Source organism: Saccostrea cucullata, unplaced genomic scaffold (assembly GCF_032062105.1).
Source record: "Saccostrea cucullata isolate Sc308-1 unplaced genomic scaffold, CSIRO_AGI_Scuc_v1 ctg446, whole genome shotgun sequence".
Classification (NCBI taxonomy): Eukaryota; Metazoa; Mollusca; class Bivalvia; order Ostreida; family Ostreidae; genus Saccostrea; species Saccostrea cuccullata.
The window spans coordinates 265,001-286,365 of NW_026932574.1; the positions used below are offsets into that span (position 1 = coordinate 265,001).

Genomic DNA, 21,365 nt, shown 5'->3' on the forward strand with positions numbered 1-21,365 from the left:
CTTTTTGAAATTTGTGCAATGTGTGGACCTAGGGTCAGGGGTTTATGTCACAGTGTTAGGGGCACTACTGGTTAGTTGGAATGCATTTTTGTTCCCCTACCCTGCATATGGATATTCAGTAACCAAGCTAAGCAACTGCTAAGTGTATTGTTATGATGATCAATGGTGCCTCTTTCAAAATTGTGAATGTCATATAGCATCTGGCTTAAAACATGAATCAAATTCAATAACTGGAAAATTGTTGCATAATGCTCAGGTGACCTATAAGGCCCGTGGGCCTCTTGTTGTACTTAATTGTTAATTTTTGGTTCTTTGCATGTTGATGAAAGTAAAAAAAAACTGCATGTAGGAAAGATTCAATATAAAGTAAGATCAGTCAAAGGTTATAAGGTCAACTCAAAATATCAAGAAGAATTTTAATGTGATGTTTCATCTCAATGCTGCATTTGATAAAACATCAAAACATTGTGTTACTTGCCAAGAAAAAAAATAATTTGGTCAAGGTTTCTTTATAATGAAGAAGAAATGCCAGAAGCATGCATGCATCTTGTTTAGGACTGTATAGATAAACATACAACACAGAGCTGTTTGTTTATACATCTAGTACAAATTAAATAATTAAGAAAATGCTTTCTTTAATCGAGAAATGATGAAAATGTTGTGTTAGGTGAATCATACAACAGTTTAACCGAGAAGTACGAGAATTTTAACAGTTTGCCGTGGATAAAACTGTTCTAGTGGATTGTCATTTTTCCAGTACGATCAATTTTATCATTAGGAAAGTGCATTGAAGTTAGTGCCAAGACACCCTATTATGTAACTGGGAAGTTTAAGCAATCACAAATTTCGGGTTTGTTTTGGTGTCTGGGCAAATGGAATGAAATTCTAGTTTACTAAAGTACACTGAGCCAAAGAGTTGCATGGGTACAATTTACAGGGAATATTGAATAATTAGAATGGAAATTCAAAGGATACATCCAACCAGAAAAAATTTTTATGGCTGCTGCATGCATGTATGTAGTAAATTAAAGTAATGTTACTGAATTATTTTAAATGATAAAAGCTGCTCCCCCCCCCCCCCCCCAAAGGTGTGAATGCAAATTTATAATTTAAAGCCCTACAATGTCTGCAAATCCTTAAATTTGCACTTAACATAACAGACACATCCTACATGTTCAATCAAAAACTTAAATTTGCATTGCATTTAAACAAAAAATAAAGCAACTACATGTTCAATTTCAAACTGTTCATTAGAAGTACTCAACAGGACACATTAAAATTCATACATAAATGCACACCTGTTGGCTGTCCAATTTATTTTACATTTTCAAGGACCCCCACCATTTGTCCACTTATAATTTATAGTTTGACATTTAATTCTTGCTTCTTTTGGTATAATATCAAGTATTGACTTTGTATCTCATTATATTTTGAGATTTTACATGTTGTTGATGATAATATTTTTGTTTTACAGTTGATTATAGACAGTCCAGTAAGTCCAGCCACCAGTATAGCTCCTCTTGTGTTTGTCGTGTCTGTCACAGCCATCAAACAGGTGAGTTTAGGCACTTAATTGTGCTGGACTAATTTATTAAGTACCACACACGAAATAAAATTACTCGCCTTTATTCTTATGGTGCTGAAATCTATGTAAGCTCTTGACCAAAAGTCCATCGCGAATTATTATTCTCGCAATTTGACGTTGAAGAGCCCATTCGCGATAATAAGTACTCGCGAAAATTAAGGAATCTACAGTAGTATTTGCACACTTTATAATATCTTATATTACATATAAGTAATTACACATAAATAATAGAGATAGAAGTGTATAGTGATTTCAAGTGACAGCCCCTTGACACTCCTTACATGTATAAATAAAATGTCTATTAAGAGTCCTTTATTGCATGTGAACTGGGAATTTATTTCACAATAGAATCTAACAATAGCTCAGATACAGTTTTCAAATTACATTGAATTTGTCACCTTCTTGAAACAACCTGAATTGCTTTATGCCGAAGGGAAATTAAAAAAAAAATCTCAAATGAAATAAAGAAAACTTTCTGAACTTTGAAATTGCTTTCTGTTTGGTCCAAGCATATTTTTACATTGATTGTAAATGTCAAAAAGCATGTTTAAACCTTAAACTCAAGTATTGACATGTATAGAATTTATAGCTTTGAACATAGACTACACAATGACCCTTAGCATTTACTTTTTCGCATTTATATGTCAGACAAATCTAGCAAATAATTTAAGTTATATTCATGTATATTTTATATAATGTAATTAACTGAATGTCTAGGCACCCCTTTGTATATCATAAACAGAACATCTGTTTTCTATATATTTATTTATAACAAACAGAAAGAAGAATTCAAATAGTATCAATTTTGTGTATGTCTGTCATTTTTTTTTATCTTTAGAGATGTAAAAATCTGTTTTTTGCTAAAGAGAGCTGTTTAGATCTGTAATCAACACATTCTATGAATAAGTTGATTTATAAAAATGGGGTGTTCCCATGTAAGTAAGAAATAAGTAGATAAATTGGAATTGAACTATATTTTTGAAAAATAAAATGTGCAAAAAATCTGTACTGTGCAAGGCCTACACCTCAGATATCAATCATGCAATAGATGGTCCCTAGTTCAAAATATGCAATTAAATATTGTCTATGTCCTAAAATAACAATGCATAGAAGTCTAGAAAGTTATACATTTCGTTTAATTAACAAAGAGATTCCTTACTATGCCTGACTTGAAATCTGTTTATCCATGAAGCAAAAGATGTTCGCATTGTCTCACTATCATTTTCCCAGATGTTTTGTTTCTATTGAATTAGATAGCAATCAGGGGTAGTATTAAATGATAAATTAAGAGATGTAAAGGCTGAATTATATTGAAATAAAACTTTCTTTGCATACATGAAAATAGAGACAGACATAAAATACCTGCCAACTTTTAAGCCATGTTTGTAAACATGCACTGCAGAAAATGAATTTTAAAGTTTATATATTTACAAGTATGCAATTTAAATTTATAGATATAGAACTTTATTTTTCAACTGTTTATTTCCATCCGCTAAGTTGCTGATGATTTGAGTTTTTGATATTTTAAGGGTTACGAGGACTGGCTGAGACACAAAGCAGATAATGAGGTCAACAATAGAAATGCCTTCATCGTTCACAATGGCAAACTCACTCAAGTCAAGGCACAGAACATCAAAGTAAGTAACACTGTGTTACACTAAGTCTGTTCAGTGAAACTTGTCTAATCTGGATGTTGAATAATCTGAAATCTTTCTTAATAAGATATCAACTTTCTGTATAGAGAGGGTATTTTGGCAGTTTGCCTGTTGCCCAATCTATTCAGTGTTCTGAATAAATATTGTTTAAATCAAATTAACTCTCTAAGTCCATTTCAGTAAAACTCATTGTTTAAATTGTTATTTAATCCGGAGTCACAAGTGAAGTCAAAATTGATTTTATGGTTGAAAATGTTTTAACCATGATTCGATATGATTCGATATCGACGATATCGACAGTAAAGTAAACTTGTTAAACACAGAAGTGATGTAAAAATAAAGTTTTTGTATTAGGGTGAAGATTGGTAAAGTAACATGCTCTTAACCAGATATCGACGATATTAAAGATGTAAGCAAACTATAAATCCGACACACCATTTTATTAATGGAAACACAACTGGTGTTCAGATATCGAGGATATTAACATAAGGAAATAATCTTGAAACAGAAAATTTTACATGAGAATATAGAAATTTTTTAAACTATAAAAAAGTAATGTGTCAAGTAACTACATCTTTGAGACAGTAAAATGCATTGTTTAAATTGTTAAAGATTATAGCAGTGAGTCAAGCTATAAATGACCATTTTATTTGGAACCACTGGTGTTCAGATTACTCAAATTTTACTTTACTTTCATGCAAGATTTTAGACTGCATTTGAAATTATAGCAGTGAGCCAAGCTGCTAGGGTAGACATCAGTATCATATTGAATGTGCTGTATGAATTAATGTCCGTAATGGCTATAGACTAGCCCATCCTTCAAGATAGTAGTGGCTTTATAAAGCTATAAATGGCAGCTACAAACTTGAGTGCAGCGTAGACTGATCAAGAAGTATTTAATCTCCATTTTTCCTGAAAAGCGATAATCACGATAATTGCAAATAGAATTTTTCTGGTGATATTTTTTCCTCAAAAAATGATTGCTTTATATTGTTGAGCTTCTTGAGTACTAATAATGTAAACATGCACCACAATAATGAGGAAGAAGTTCTCATAATGACTGAATATACTTCCGCTATGATAAGGATCCAAAGACAATTAAGTATACTATTTGGTTGTGAAATGGGAGTCTTGGGATTTATGTCTTCCGAGCTAGTCATTAAAGTGTTTACCTGGGCAGTGACCTTCAAACAACACATTATAGAGTCTTTATATTTGTTGAAGGTCAAGGCCAGGTTGAAAGATTGAGATCAAGCTTTTAGGTCAAAGTTCAAGAGGAATTTTTTTTCTTCCCCAGAATGAATATTTCTCCTCTGAAGAAAAATTTTCCCCCTGAAGAATAACTGCCCGAAGCCAATTAACTTGCAAAATTTTGAAGTGATTGAAATTTCATGTTTGAATTTGCTTAAAATTGATTGCTGTGTGCAAATCCTTATTTGAAAAAAATCTGTAAAAATTATCTTATAATTTAATTTAATTTCTTAATAGGTTGGAGACATAGTAAAAGTAAAACTAAATCAAGGCTTTCCATGTGATTTGGTGATGCTCTCCTCCTACGATCCAGAGGGAAAGTGTTATGTCCAAACAGCTAACTTAGATGGAGAGACCAATCTTAAGGTAATGGGTCTCCTGACAATCTACCAAACAGCATATATTTTTATATTGTAACTATAATTCATTAATAAAAGAAGGAAACTTAAATAAATAGATAAAATTTGATTTAATTTCATTAATTTTCTGCTTTGATTATTAATTTATTTTTGATGCCTTTTCAGTTGACTGTTTCTTTAGATGTGAAATTAGAATAACCATTTTTTTTCCAGACCCACTTTTGTGTTCCTGAGACTAGAGAGTTCCAGAAGGAGAGTGACTTTAAAGACCTCTATGCCACCATTGAATGCCAGCAGCCTATTGCAGACCTGTACAAATTTGTTGGTCGTATAACGATATTTAACAATAATTCAGACAGTGTTCTGAAATCTTTGGGACCAGAGAACATTTTACTCAGGGGAGCCCGCCTCAAAAATACACCTTTTATTTATGGTAATATATCCTGAAGAGAAGAGAATAAAGTAATACATGTGATTGTGAATCAATATTTGAGACTCACATATTAAAAAAAAAATTAATACTTATATATTCTGTAAGAAAAAAAATCACATATACTTGAATTGAATTACATTGATTACTATCATTGATGATTTTATTTAATTGGATTTCTGGCATTTTCTGCATTTTTCAAATTCAAAAATATATGCAACATAGAAAAAATTAGCAAGGTACCTGAAGTACATAGGTCTATTTTAGTTTCTAAAAAAATTCTTTGTCCTCAATATTTAAGAGGAAAAAAATGTGATTTTCATTTTATCTTTTCATCAGGTTGTGCAATTTACACTGGTCCAGATACCAAAATGGCTTTGAATTCCAAAGCTAAAATAACCAAATTTTCTAGAGTTGAAAGGTAATTTAAATGATATAATGCTTTCTTTGGTTGTTAGTATGGGAATTAATGCCACAGCTGTCGCAGAAAAAATACATATCCCGCATAACGGAGTAAAATTATTTTTCTGTTTTTTAGGGGTATGAATAATTACCTCATCATATTCCTAGTGATACTATTATTAGAAGCGCTAGTGAGTACAGTTTTAGCGTACTGGTATATGAACCAAGACAAGATAGGGGACCCCTGGTACGTACCTGGAGCCAAACAGAGCATAAGTGTAAGTGTCAAGTTTTATACTCTAAAAAACAATAAAACACATTTCTAGTAAACATGCATGCTTAAAATGAATTGAACTTATAGTGAAGTGATTGTCATTCCCTTTTGCTATTTCGAACTCGATGGATATATAATAAATTACATTAATTACAAGGCAAAATTGCTGTCCCTGGCACTTCCTTAAAAACTGATTTTTACTGTATGGTTTTCTGGCTAAGTGCATAATGTTAAATGTTTGGTATTGTAAGGATGACTTGAAGTTTGTAAAGTCTCTGTTTACACAGTATTGGTTTAAGATATCTGACCCATATTAGGACATAATTTTCTAACTTTAAATATCTAATCTTGTATTAAAAACTCTGAAACTAATTCAAAGCAGTTTTCAAAAATATTTGCTGGGTTTACCAGGAGTAATAGAAAATAATTGGCAGTAAGTAATTAATGAAGAATGCATTGAGGTCTATGGGAACAATCAAATTGAAAATAAAAATTTAAATCCTATGAATATCAAAAATGTTTTGGTAGAAAGATGTGCATAATTATTAACCCTTATCCTTATCTTTTCAGCAGGCTGCTGTGCAAGTTTTAAACAAACCAGTCAAAGGGAATGCAGAAAAAATGGCTGTTGATCTTTATTTTTCTAATTACACTAATGCAATCTAAAACTTGTACAGCATAAATAATTTTCTAGATATAATTTTTATAAATATATTTTCTATATTAAATAAGAACATGCTTTCTTTGGTGTGTTATTATGCTATAATAATATTTGCCAGTGTGTATGTTAAAAAAATACAATAACCCGCATTAATAGATTCTTATCTGAAACTGTCTGATTAAAATTATTTTTCTGTTAGCCATTTTTTCTTTGTTTTGGGTATTTTGCCCCAGATTTTACACCTACCATCACTGATCATATTCTATAGTGATTTTATTATTAGAAGCGCTAGTGAGTACAGTGCTTAGCGGAATGGTATATGAACCAAGACAATTGGCAGACTGATAAGCCATCACGACTCTAGGTCGCAATTGGCAGGATAAGGGCCAAACAGAAAAAGAAAAAACATCACCATGTAATGTTTTTACAAATGGATTTTTTATAAAAGCAAAGGGGGATAACTAAAAAACAATAAAACACATTTCTAGTAAAACATGAAAATGCTTAAAATGAATATGAATGCTTTATAGTGAAGATTATTGTCATTCCACATTTTGCTATTTTTCGAAGTGTGGATATATAATAAATTACATTAATTAAAAGCAAAATGTTTTGTTACCCTGGCACTTCCTAACATCAAAAAAACTGAGTTTTTTACACATTTTTGTTATTTGGTTTTCTGGCATTCAAAAGTGCATCCACAATGTTAAATGTTTGTAACAATTGTACAAATATAGCTTGAATTAGAATGTTTTGTTTTAAAGTCTCTGTTTACAACTTTATTATTTCTGCAACATTGAAGCACACATCACGTTCAATGACGTTCCACTCTTTTGACAATATTTTTCTTTAACTTTAAATATCGTAATCTTGTATTAAAAATTGTATTTTCAACTAATACAAATACAGTTTAGAGTCCTGATTTATAAGGATTTTTTAGCTTGGAAAAATTTTCAATGTAAATATAATTTTACCTTGCTGCAGTAAGTAATTAATGTCAATATGTATTTGAGGATATCTAAATGGGATATAACATAAATTTCAAATAATGCAATAAATAAACAAAATTTTAAATCCATTTATTGAATATCAAAAATGTTTTGGTAGAAAGTAATTTTAATAAATATGAGGATACATTCCATTTTTTTTACTCAAATTATTTGAATCTGTTGTTAAAATATTTGTACCAAATTTGGATAGAATATGACGTTAAATAAAAAAGTTAGGAAAAAACATTTTTTCACCATGTATATCTGTTTTTACAATTTGAGGCTATTTTATCAGATTAAAAAGCTAAAAAGGGGGATTTTATACAACTATATCATTCCTATTTCTTTGTATGTAACTGTAGGTAAGTCAAGTCAGACTGGCAAATGATGTTATAAAAATGTTTCAAAAATAAAATGCTTTAAAATTATTATTTGAAAAGAATTTCTTTTAAAATGTGATAGCAGACATTAAACATGAAAGATTCTTGTTTTAAAAAGATGGTACTGGTTATTGAAGCCAATATATATGGCAAAGATTTTAAGCATTTTAAATGATATTAAGATTTCAATTTTTTTGAGGCTATTTCTTGTTATTTTTGTATATACTGATGTATGTATATTCTGAAAGCAGGTATTTTTCAGGCTAAAAATTATTATAAAAAATATCATTTCCTGTCCATAATCATGATTTTATACAACTATATCATTCCTATTTCTTTGTATGTAACTGTAGGTAAGTCAAGTCAGACTGGCAAATGATGTTATAAAAATGTTTCAAAAATAAAATGCTTTAAAATTATTATTTGAAAAGAATTTCTTTTAAAACTGTATAGCAGACATTAAATTTTGCCTGTGATAGAAGAAATTCTTGTTTTAAAAAGATGGTACTGGTTAGTTGATTTTTTTTTTCCGGGGGGTCTTTATTTTTTATAATTTTAATTGATTACAGGTGCTTTGTACAATATATTCCTGTTTATTTACAGAAGTACAGAAGTTTGTGGGCTCCCTGTATTTACATTGGGACCTGGAGATGTATGATGAAGACTCGGACTCAGCCACTCAGGCTAATACTTCCGACCTTAACGAGGAACTGGGTCAGGTGAGTATACTCAGACTCAATACCTCTGACCTTAACGAAGAACTGGGTCAGGTGAGTACACTCAGACTCAATATGTCCAACCTGAACGAGGAACTGGGTCAGGTGAGTACTTGCAAACTCTGTATTTACATTGGGACCTGGAGATGTATGATGAAAACTCAGACTCAGCCACTCAGGCTAATACATCTGACCTAAACGAGGAACTGGGTCAGGTGAGTGCACTCAATCTGCCATTCAGGCTAATAATCTGACCTTGAGGAGGAACTGGGTCAGGTGAGTACACTCAAACTCTGCCATTCAGGCTAATATGTCCGACCTTAATGAGGAACTGGGTCAGGTGAGTACATTCAAACTCAGCCGTTCAGGCTAATACGTTGGACCTCAACGAGGAACTGGGTCAGGTGAGTACTTGCAAACTCATCCATTCAGGCTAATATTTCAGACCTTAACAAAGAACTGGGTCCAGTGAGTACACTCTGGTGAGTACACTCAAACTTGGCCACTCAGGCTAATACCTCAGACCTTAATAAGGAACTGGGTCAGGTGAGTAGACTCGTTATTTATAATCACAAAACAATTATCGAAGGGGCTTACATAGGCATTACTTATGGCATGATTCATTAATGTGTTTATAACACAATGAAAAATTGTTTGAAATAAGATCTGCAATATTAGAAACTAAAATAATATATTCCTTTATTGTCTTCCAGTCATTTCAGTACTCTCAATAGCCCAAGCCTTTCCTTTGAATCCCTTTTTGATTTGACATGTTGTACACTAAATACTTATCCATCAGACACAGATTGATATATCTTTCGAAGCATTATCTGGCTAATATTCAAATTAAATAGTGAAAGCTTACACAGAGATGCCTTTTAAATTTTTTTAATCAAATTTTTCAACTGTGAAAGGCTATCTGTATGAGGGCATTAGTGAATGCAACATCTTTGCTTTATGTTAAGGTGGAGTACCTGTTTACGGATAAGACAGGCACGCTAACAGAGAACGACATGCAGTTCCGACAGTGTTCAATCAACGCAATTAAGTATGAAGAGGTCGGCGGACATTTACATGAAATGGCTACACAAGGTGGACAGAGTACTCCTGTACTGAGACTTACAGTGAGAAAATTAAAAATATCACTTAATAATTCATGGTTAGCTTTCAGAATAAATGGTAGGAAGAATCAATCAATTTAAAGATAGAAAGTGCATTGACATACATTGCTATTGGTATATATTATTAATTTATAATTTTCTGAAGTATGAATCTTTAAAATATACTTCAGTAGAGTATTGTCTTACAAATCTCACTGAACATTTTGTCATCTACCGATAGCCTGATATAGAAGAGTTTCTGGAGTTACTTGCCCTTTGTCACACGGTCAGGGTGGACCACCATGAGGCCACACAGACGGGGGCATCTGCCCTCTATAGTCACACAGGGATAGGGTATGAGTACCAGTCCTCCTCCCCAGATGAGAAGGCTTTTGTGGAGGCCTGCCGCAGGTAAAATGGGAATTTTTTTATTCATATAGATTAACGTATATTATTATGTTGGAAAATAAACGGTCAGGTATATATGAAGTTTTTGATACATCAAAGAACAATTCAGAAAGTTAACGATTTATAAATAAAAAAAGGTGTAATTTTAGTGAATTTAAAATGTCATGAAAGATATCTTTTATATAAATATATCTTAGTTCTTGCTTGTTATGTTCCCCAAACGAAGTTGGGGAACATATTGTTTTTACTTTGTTTCTTATTATTATTATTCTTATTATTTTTCTTCCTGGGAAAATTTTGTCCGCGAGTGATCTTGTAAACTACACATCAGACTAAGGTGAAATGTTTTTAGGGTCAGTAGACATGTAATGTAGATTTGCGGAACGAAGGTCATTTTGCGCGCACGTGCTTGCAAGAGCGCGCACGTGCAATATGATAAATGACCGATTTAATTGATATAGATGTAACTTTTTAAATTTTTGATGAAATGCTTTAGAACTCATAATATAAGGATACATTAGTAGCATAGACAATATGACATGGTCAAAATAGCAAGATCTCACGCGCATGCACGTGCGCTTCGCTCTGATTGGCTGAAACAAAAATATCAATATCTTTTTTGTTTTTTGACGAATTGCTTTGAAATTTTGAACATAGCCATGCTTTAGGATATCCTACAATATGATGTATAGCAATTATCATGAAAACACGTGCATGCACGTGCGCTGCAATCTGATTGGCTTAAACTTTAAATAGCTATAACTCATTTGGTTTTCAACCAAAGAGGATGGGATTTGAAACATAGATAGATATAATGAACTACTATAAGAAGGTATGGTCACCATGCACATGGATACACGTGCGTGTACGTGCGCTGCAATCTGATTGGCTGAAACTTTAAACTGCTATAACTCCCTTGGTTTCAAACCAAACAGGGTGGGATTTGGAACATAGATAGATATAATGGACTACTACAAGAAAGGTATGGTCACCATGCACATGCATACACGTGCGTGTACGTGCGCTGCAATCTGATTGGCTGAAACTTTTAACAGGTATAACGCCCTTGGTTTTCAACCATATGGGGTGGGATTTAGAACATAGATAGATGTAATGGACTTCTACAAGAAGGTATGGTCACCGTGCTCATGTATGCACGTGCGTGCACGTGAAATGAACAAAATCAAAAATACACTTGAATGAGCGTATTTTTTATTACTTTTGGATTAAATACTTAAATTCTTAGTATATTAAAATATATGGATTGTGTAGACAAAATGATATGGTCATTACGCACAGGCATTCGCATGCGCACGCATGCAATGCTAAAATTTGAATGAACTTCGTACACTTCCGAGTAAATGTTGTTAAAGTCTCAAATACATAGAGTTTGTCTTATTTAATGAAGCTTACAGGTAATATGGCACAAAAAGAGAGTTGGGGAGCGTTTGGGGAACATCTGTAACGGTCCCCGTTACAATTAGCACTAGTTTATTTAAGTTTCATCTTTGGCAAAAAACAGAAATTTAAAAAAAAAATTTCTCCATTTTTAAAATTTTGAAATACTGTATACTTGGAAATTTTTGCTCCCATTTTATTTTCGCTCCTTTTGCCTAGCCTTGGATGGTCGAATTTAAAAATGGGGCGTTTTAAAAAAAAATACAGTATAATTTCTGAAATAAAAGTGTAACTGGGCGAATTTAAGACGGGCAAAATTATTTGCAAGGTTGAAAGTGCGAAAATACATGTAAAGTGGGGTGAAAATAACCCTGTATACAGCAAACGTCAATTCTCTGTTAACATTTTGTCTTAAATTTAGGTATGGGGTGGTGTTCCATGGTACGAGAGAGGACCATTTAGAGGTGACATTCCATGGGGAGATGAGGCGGTATAAACTGCTTCACGTTCTGGAGTTTGACGCCACACGGAAGAGGATGAGTGTCATTGTCCAGAGAGAAAATGGTTTGTTCGTATTGTCTCTCATTTTAAATCGTTGAATTGGATTAATTAGTAAATTGGATTAATTGTGGAATGGGATTAGTCATTGAATGGGATCACTGAATCAATGTTTTATCAGTTAGCTTTATATAGTTTGTTCATAGATACATGTAGTTGACTTAATGCAAAATAATTTACAACGATGTGCTTAAAAAACCATGTAGCACTTCTGTTGTTGTGAAGAAAACTTGTTCTTGTGTTTGCTTATGCAGAGGGGCATTCTATGAAACTTTTATATGCGAAAAAAACACTGGTACTGAATTATTTTAATTTTTTCTTTGGACAGATGAAATAGTGCTATTGTGTAAAGGGGCTGAGACGGCCGTCCTTAAGCTTGGGATATCGGGGGAGATTGACAAAACCAATCAACACATACATGACTACGCTGTGGTGAGTACACAAGAAACATTAAATCTAAAGCTGTGGTTTAGTTGTGTATTAAACAGTTCATTGGCCATTCTCTTCAGTTCTGTCTCTGAAGTTTTGCAAGAAACCTTAACTTTCATTCAGTTTCAGTTTCATTCAGTTTAGAATCTCTGAAATTGCAGCTTGGTCTAAGAACATTGGCCTTAGGTAAAAGGGTTTTTACACCAAAAGAATATGAAAAAGTGGATACCATATTGACCGAGGCTAGGAGTGCCATGGATAAACGAGAAGAAAAGGTATATTTAATTGACACTTAAGTTATTCCACATATACTGTAAATACTGTATACAGGGTTATTTTCACTTTTTGATTCTTGCAAATAATTTTTCTTCATTTTAAATTGTCCAAGTTACAGTTCTTTTTAAGAAATTTTACTGTGTTCTTTGCGTTCGCCCCCATTCTAAATTCAAAAGGGGCAAAAATGAAACAAAGAAAACATGGATATGTGCTCTTCATTGGAATATTTTAATACGAAAAATTTACCTTTGAGATGAAGCAGCTGATTTTTTATACTGTATATAAAAAACAGTGTACTTTTGTATTGGTATAACGGTTCAATGCTTGTTTTTCTAGCTGGAGGAGGCCTTCCAGGCAATAGAGAGAGACCTCCACATACTGGGCGCCACCGCGGTGGAGGACAGACTTCAGGACGGTGTCCCCGAGACCATCACCACTCTACGCAGAGCTGGCATCAAGGTAATGAAGACACCAGTTGATATAGAATCTGGGAGAATAGTATTCACATGGTAGTGTAATGTCTAGTGCCTCAATGGGTAGCAGAGGAAATAGTTTACATATCGTAGAAAAGAGAACTACAAGGATACAAGGGTAGGATAAAATGTGGTGTACTTAGAGTAAATATGAATACTAGGATATGCAGAAAGGTTTAGAGACTTACTCACCATGGAAGAGAAGTTAAGGTAGTGTTGAGACCAAGTTTAAGGGTAGTGTCAAAATGGCTACATTAGTCTGCAGAAGTCTTGGAGACTAGACTATACAACTCTGTTTAGGAAAGAGTGTATGTGTCTTAATTTAAAGATTAGACGCTAGGGCATTGTAGAGAATAATGAAGATAGTGCAGAGAGCACACTAGGTTCCAACTTAATTGTTAAAGCTTACAGAACAAAATGTCATGGTACTGGTTGAACAGCATCATTTCAGACACCCATATTTTGTGTGTATATTGAAGGTTTGGGTGCTAACTGGTGACAAGGAAGAAACCGCTGTCAACATCAGTTACTCGGCCGGTCACATCCACGACGGAATGGAGGAATTACGACTGACAAAGGCCTCGTGTACCGACCACACAACATGTGGAGAGGAGATCACCAAAAATATCCACAGGTATTTTAAAAAATTAGGAATTTGAATATAAACCCCACAGGAGGGAAACTGTCAGGGAAATTCCTGACATCCTATTTGCAGTTTAGGTTGAATGAAACAGCTAGTTAACAGAAAGATGTGGTGAATTTTTGCTTACAGCAGTGTGATTTTCATTCCTGATAGTTTTCAATGGTATTCTGTGTATAAATTTAACAGAAACATTTGATTTACCGGTATATTTGTAACAAATCAGTTCTTAGTCCCTTGAACTTCTGTTTTAGGAATGTTTGAAAAGGAAGGAATGTTTGAAATTTGAAATGAAAAGGTTTTTGTTTATTATTTGAAAGCAATATCATGTTAATATATTTTCAGCAGTGTTGAGAATTCTGAAATGTATATAAGCCTAAGATTAATTTGACCTTTTGACCTTTTTTTCAGATGTCAAGTTTTGAATTCCTCCAATCAGCAGTTTGTATTGATCGTAGATGGCTTCAGTTTGACCTTTGCCCTGGGTGAACACAGTGAAGTGTTCCGGGAGTTGTGTCAGATGTGTGGGGCAGTGTTATGTTGTAGGATGTCTCCACTACAGAAAGCTGAGGTAAATCAGATGGGAGATTAGGATGAAAACTAATATATGAAGTAAAGTGAGGATTTTAATGTAGTAAAATACCCATTTACATTTTTCCATATTGGTTAAGATGAAATGACAGGAAACAGAATGAAGGTTAAAATATCCCAAAACACAAACATCACAATAGCTGGAATTAACGAAATATTCTAAAGATATTGTAGTATATTATGATTATAATGATAAACTGTTAAGTGTAAGCACTTCACTAGAGTCTACAACATAAATGGAACCTGCAGCATGCCTTGCCATATTTACATGTATTTAAAACACACGTCTCCGTTTTTGGTTTAGGTTGTGAAGCTGATGAAGATTGCTAAGCACACCCCAGTAACAGCAGCCATTGGAGACGGTGCTAATGATGTCAGCATGATTCAGGAGGCCCATGTAGGATTAGGTATGATTCAGGAAGATCATGTAGGATTAGGTGATGTATGAATCAGAAGGCCTATATAGGTTTAAGTATGATTCTGGAGGCCCATGTAGGATTAAATATTGTATGATTCAAGAGGCCCATGTAGGATTAGGTATAAGGTAGGAGGCCCATTTGGGATTAGGTATTCCATTTTTCAAGAATCCAATGTAGGATTAGGTATGATTTAAGAGGCCCATTCGGGATTAGGTACATGTATTATATTTTTCAGGAATCGTATGTAGGATGAGATGTGATTCAGGAGGCCCATTTGGGATTAGGTATTATTTATGTTTCAGGAATCCTATTTAGGATGAGGTATGATGCAGGAGGGCATTGCATTGGAATTAGATATTGTATGATTCAGGAAGCCTTTGTAGGATCAGGTATTGTATGATTCAGGAGGGTCATGTAGGAATAAATATTGTATGATTCAGGAGGTCAAAGTGGGATTAGGTATTGTATGATCTAGGAGGTCTATATAAGATTAGGTTGTGTATAATTCAGGAAGCCTATGTAGGATCAAAAAATTGTATGATTTAAGAGGCCCATGTGGGATTAGGTATTGTATGATTCAGTAGGCCCATATAGGATCAAGTAGTGTGTGTAGGATTAGTTACTGAATGAATCAGGAGGCCCATATAGTATTGGGTGTGTATGATTCAGGAAACCCTTGTACGATTAAGTATTGTATGATTCAGGAAGCCCAGGTAGGATTAGGTAGTGATTTTTTCAGGAGGTCTTTGAAAAATTAGGTAAAGTACAGTAACTCTGTTACACACACACTGGATGTATGCAAGCAAGTAATATCCATTTCATTCAAGTTTAATGTGCATGTTTAATTTTTAATTCTGGCTTAAATTTGCTTTTATTATCAAATAAAAAATACAGTAAAAGCATAATATTTTATTTTAATTGAAATGTTCTGAAATAGAGTTATCCAAGAGTATTTCATAATTATTTAAAACAAGATTTCTATTCATTACATGGACAAAGCTGTTTTAACTTGGCTAATGTTTGATAGGAAATTTCATCGCCATTGATAACTATTTATCTTGCTAGGAATCATGGGTAAAGAAGGAAGACAGGCGGTCCGTAACAGCGACTATGCATTCGCCAAGTTCCGTTTTTTACAACGACTTCTTTTGGTCCATGGCCATTATTTTTATTACCGACTTGCAACTCTAGTCCAATATTTCTTTTATAAAGTAAGCTCTCATTGCAAATACTTCAGCCTAATGTATACTTAATATACAGATCTTTAAAAAAAAATTAGACGATTAATTTTCCAAGAATATTGAAGTACTTTTATGAATTATAGCTTATTTTCTTTGTGTTGGCAATAAATTGAAAGTGTTTTAAAAACAAGCTATGAAAGAAAATACCTTGCTTCCAAAAACATTTACAAATTTTAAGTACTGTTCTTGCACTTATAGCATTTATTTTGTATTGTAGAATGTAGCCTTTATCACCATGCAGTTATTCTTTGCTTTTTATTCATCATTTTCACAACAGGTAAGCTCTCTAATTATAATGTCAATTATTTTTGTTGTTGTTGAAATAATGAACATGATGAAAGCATTTGCCCTCGAATTTTTTCTTGATCTATAAAGAACCAGGGTAAATATTAAACTAATTTCTTGGAAGTCTTTTCAGATTAGGAGTATTCATATTTTAAAATTTTTTTTTCAAGATTGATTGTGTCTGTTGTATTTTAGTACTAGAGTTGATGCTATATATACTGTAGAAGTACTTTTTTCCGCATGGTATTAATTTATGCTATGTACGCGGTAAAAAACTTTCCACAAAAAATTTGCCCCATCGAACTCAATAAACATATAAGGCATATAATGAGAATCTTAAGTTATCCACGTAATTTCCTACCAGCGGATTGAACAGAAATAAAGATTCTGCGAAATTATGGCCCCTTGGGAAAAAGTATACAGTATTTTAATTTTTTATGTTTTATTTCACAGTCCCTTCTGGCAAGCTTTCATCTCATGTTTTATAACATCACCATGACCTCACTGCCGATCTTCATATACAGCCTGTTTGAGCAGCACATATCACAACGAGATCTCATCGAAAAACCTCAACTATACAAGTAAGATGATCATGCAAAGACTTAAAAAGAAAAAAAAACTTATACAGGAGCTCAAAGATTAAAAAAAGTTTTAGAATTTAATAAAACTGAAATATTAACATAAAGAGTAATAAAAAGTATGTATACATGTACACTATATACTTTTAACTGAGAGTTTACTAAAAGAATCCCATGCATTTGTATATTGATTAAAAACCAATATTTATGCGCAAAGAGAAAAATCAATTATACCGAGGCGTATATTGTTTTTGTCCTGTCTGTTTGTCTGTGTAAACCATGAGAGATACAGACTTCATATTAGGCATGCATACTCCACTAAAAAAGTTCTTTCAAATGACACCAAGGTCAATGACCTTATGACCTTGACTGTGACCTATATCCTAAAAATAGCTTTTTCGAATTTTTGCAATAACTATTGAACGATGAAAGATAAAGACTTCATATTTGGTATGCTTACTCCACTGATGAAGCTCTTTTAATTGGCACCAAGGTCATTGACCTTTTGACCTTGACTGTGACCTATATGCTAAAAATAGCTTTTTCGAAATTTGGCCATAACTTTTGAACCATAAGAAATAGAGACATCATATTTGGTATGCATGCAATACTAATTAAGCTCTTTCAAATGACACCAAGGCCAATGACCTTTTGACCTTGACTGTGACCTATATGCTAAAAATAGTTTTTTGAACTTTGTTGCCACCGGGCACATAGTGTTTCACAAACACATCTTGTTTATTTTTGAAGATGTTCGGTTTGAAAACAAGTGAAAGCTAACTAATATCCTTGTTCATTGATAAAACTGTAAACTTGTTTGAAGTTAGACTAAATATTCTGTGTTTTTGTTTGATGATTTCCCATAAATCTTATAGAAAGAATAAAAAAATTCTATGATTTACTTTAAATTCAGTCTTAGCATTCTTGAAGAAGACTAAATTCTTTAATATAATGTTTTTTTTTTAATTTCAGAGAAATTACAAAAAATAAAATGTTAAACAAGAAAAATTTCCTTAAATGGAATGCATTAGGTTTGTATATATATATTTAAAAACTACTTGTGTAATTAACAAATTATTCATCTTAATTTAAATGTCCAAAAATGTATTTCATGTTATAATTTCTTTCATTATTTTATAAATAAAACTTTTAAGACCAGTGAAAAGAGAGCAAGCAGAATACAACTATTTTAAAAATCTGAAATCATTTTACAAAAAGTTTTTTTTTCTCTTTTTTTTCTCAATTTTCTGCAGTGTAAAATCAAAAGGTAAAATCCTGATACTCTGAGACCCAATCATTCAAAGACTAAAATGTAATTCTCCATTGATGTCAGAACCATAAATAAATTTTCCCCTACTACACCACCCCATTTTAACTTAAAGATTTGAAAAGTAAACTTGCACAAAATGTGAAAGTTTTCCTGCAAGAAAATTAATTTGCAAATCACAGATCTAAGTAACATGAGAATGCCTTACATTCATTTGACCTTTAGTTCAGTAATTTACACCAAACAGATGCATGTATCTGATTGATTTTTTTTTGTAACTCATTTGCCCAACTTGAGATTTTTCACACTTTACTCCATTTTGGATGTAGACACTTGTTTTCTTTGTTTTGATCACATTTTGATCTGCAACAAATCACATAAAAACCCAGTGACTCATGTATATTGTTAACTTAATTCCCATCCTTTATTCAGAGACATGCTATGCATAAAAAGTATTTTTAACATAATTATGTCCTTAAAAAATGTTTACCATTCATGTAAATTGATAAAAAATGTTTTGAAGTGGTTTTGAAAGGCTTTTCAAACTCGAAATAGATATAAATGGTACTTTTATTACCACTATTGCATGACACCCTTTTTATATGGATTCAGTAGCGATACAATAATTTTTACATTGCTTGTTCATATCTTAGTTTTTCACAATGAAAAGTTATCAGTGTGTAGGCTTACAACAGATAGAGAAATTGTGTTACATTTATTATCATCTATTTTCATTGTAGGATTATGGCATGTTTTTGTGTTTTTCTTTGGTGTTGTATTTTTATTTGGAAATGATGTTCCATTGTGGCCAAATGGAAAGGTAGGAAATTTTACTAATTATCATGATAATTAGAAAAAATGTAAGGATTGCACTTACACAACTTGTGATGAAAATGGGGGAGAAAATCTAGGAATTTGTCATTTTAGATCACTTAGAGTTGAAAGAAACTTTAAACATGCAATGACAGTGATCTTTATTGCAAGTCCTACCATGAACATTTTTTATAGCTCATATTAAGTCTTACTATGAATAAATTCTTAAAATGTTTTAAGTCTTACCATGAACAAACATTTCTATCTGTTATATACCATAAGCCATAATGGCAATGAAGCAACTAATACAACTATTACAAGTAAGTCCTACCGTCAACCAACTTTCAAAGCTATATTATAAGAGTTACTATGAACAAACTTAAAACAGTGGTATCTTTGTAGGCAAATAGTTTGTATGATTGTATGCAATATTAGACAAGAAGCCTTGATATTGTTCCTGTTGTGATGACTATCTCACTGACATTTGTTTGAATTGTTTTTGTAGATGATGGGTATTTGGAGTTTTGGCACAATAGCTTACACAGTTTGTGTTATTACAGTTAATCTAAAGGTATGGAGTCAGTGAAATCTTGAATTATATATATATGCAAGAAGTTTTGATGTGATGATTTTTTTGCAAGTAATGCCCCCTTTTTGCATTGTACTGTGTATTAAAAGTACACTGTGCATCCATGCCATTCATTATGTGTCAACTTGCATTGTCAAGTTTGGGGAGAGTGTGGGGTATGTGAGCTTGCACACTATTTATTTCATTATAATAATGAATTCCTTTTATTTTGCAGCTGTGTTTAGAGACCTATTTCTGGCCTCTTCCTATGTTCCTGGCTTACGTCATATCAGGTGTGGGCAATATAAGCATGACTCTTGTCTACACAATGATTTTCTGGCCGTAAGTAATCATATATCACCTAACGATATGTCTGCATTTTTTTGTTCTCTTTCACTAAAAGTAACAACATGCTATTGTATCAGATAAAGAATGATCAGAATGATCGATTTATGTTGCATCTTTCCTGAAATTAGGGTTTACTTTTTTTTTTGGCGGGGGGGGGGGGGGGGGGGGGGGGGGGGGGGGGGGGGGGCAAAGTGTGGTGTGAATGAATCTTAGATTATACTTTATGATTTACATGTACTATATAACAATTATATAACATATTCAAATAAAATTCAATTTAAAAAATGTACAAGCTGCTTCATGCGAACATTATCATTCTAATCACCTACAGACCCCTGATACAGACCCTCCAGGATTATTATAAAGTGTACACCACCAGCTTGGGCTGTGGGACGGTGTGGTTATGTATTGTGGTGCTAGCTGTCATAGCTCTGTTTCCCGACATCATCATACGAGTGGCCCGAGACACGGGCAAAAAAATAACGGAGTCCACCAAGAGGAGGGTAGGTCAATATTATATACCAATCTCCTTTATTTTTGTTATTTTGTAGTTGCTAGAGTGATATGTTATTGCATGGCACAAGTATGTAATATGTTGAAAATTTTTTCGTAACATTCATTGTAGGTTGTATATTTTATTAAACAAAACATTTTTAATTTTCCAAAAAAGATGGAAAAAAAGAGAGGATTTGTTTGTAATTGTTTTGAAAAGAATCAAGGTTAAAGAGAATATTTGAAAGGAAATTTTTGAGCAAAATATTTCTTAAGTTTGTACAATACTGAATAAAAAAAGTGTTTCCTTACAAGTAGGTGCTGTATTTCATACAAGGATTTTTCAATGCAAAAATGCTTCAGTCTCTGTACAGCTATTTCACACTTTAAGTTGAAAAAAAGTCATCTGAATAATAAAGTATGTTTTCAATTCTTGGAAATATATTTTAAGAAATTAAAAGGAAACCATGGATCTCTCTTTTACAGAAGATGTTCAATGTATGTTATCTAAGTTTGGATTAAAAAAATATTTTTGTAAGTTTTTTTTCCGAGTAATTTGTCCTTATGTCACTTTCGCCTGATTGTAACAGTTAATTTTTATGGCTGAGCATGACTTTTCCACAATACTAGTCACTTGAGGGAAATAGTTTATTGTTCAAGGGGATTTCTTCTGTGTAATAACCTGTGATGTTATTTGCATCTTTTAAGGTTGATATAATTAATATTTGATCTATGAATGTATAATTGCACTAATTTATTGTTACGTATTGGAAACCTAG

At 32.6% G+C, this 21,365-nt stretch overlaps 1 protein-coding gene across 1 annotated transcript in view; it reads left to right on the forward strand.

The window, feature by feature from the left end:
* LOC134235447 (phospholipid-transporting ATPase IF-like) overlaps positions 1 to 21,365 on the forward strand; it is a 42,630-nt gene that overhangs the window by 13,954 nt on the left and 7,311 nt on the right. Inside the window, exons 4-28 of the mRNA XM_062717583.1 lie at positions 1,475 to 1,555; positions 3,115 to 3,222; positions 4,729 to 4,857; positions 5,064 to 5,283; positions 5,620 to 5,701; positions 5,819 to 5,960; positions 8,249 to 8,339; positions 8,590 to 8,705; positions 9,668 to 9,826; positions 10,044 to 10,213; positions 12,030 to 12,172; positions 12,495 to 12,598; positions 12,757 to 12,870; positions 13,208 to 13,330; positions 13,824 to 13,978; positions 14,396 to 14,555; positions 14,880 to 14,982; positions 16,060 to 16,205; positions 16,453 to 16,512; positions 16,974 to 17,101; positions 18,071 to 18,129; positions 19,106 to 19,185; positions 19,684 to 19,749; positions 19,982 to 20,088; positions 20,426 to 20,597. Of these exons, the coding sequence (XP_062573567.1) occupies positions 1,475 to 1,555; positions 3,115 to 3,222; positions 4,729 to 4,857; positions 5,064 to 5,283; positions 5,620 to 5,701; positions 5,819 to 5,960; positions 8,249 to 8,339; positions 8,590 to 8,705; positions 9,668 to 9,826; positions 10,044 to 10,213; positions 12,030 to 12,172; positions 12,495 to 12,598; positions 12,757 to 12,870; positions 13,208 to 13,330; positions 13,824 to 13,978; positions 14,396 to 14,555; positions 14,880 to 14,982; positions 16,060 to 16,205; positions 16,453 to 16,512; positions 16,974 to 17,101; positions 18,071 to 18,129; positions 19,106 to 19,185; positions 19,684 to 19,749; positions 19,982 to 20,088; positions 20,426 to 20,597 (3,018 nt within the window). The remainder of the gene's footprint in view (positions 1 to 1,474; positions 1,556 to 3,114; positions 3,223 to 4,728; positions 4,858 to 5,063; positions 5,284 to 5,619; positions 5,702 to 5,818; positions 5,961 to 8,248; positions 8,340 to 8,589; positions 8,706 to 9,667; positions 9,827 to 10,043; positions 10,214 to 12,029; positions 12,173 to 12,494; positions 12,599 to 12,756; positions 12,871 to 13,207; positions 13,331 to 13,823; positions 13,979 to 14,395; positions 14,556 to 14,879; positions 14,983 to 16,059; positions 16,206 to 16,452; positions 16,513 to 16,973; positions 17,102 to 18,070; positions 18,130 to 19,105; positions 19,186 to 19,683; positions 19,750 to 19,981; positions 20,089 to 20,425; positions 20,598 to 21,365) is intronic.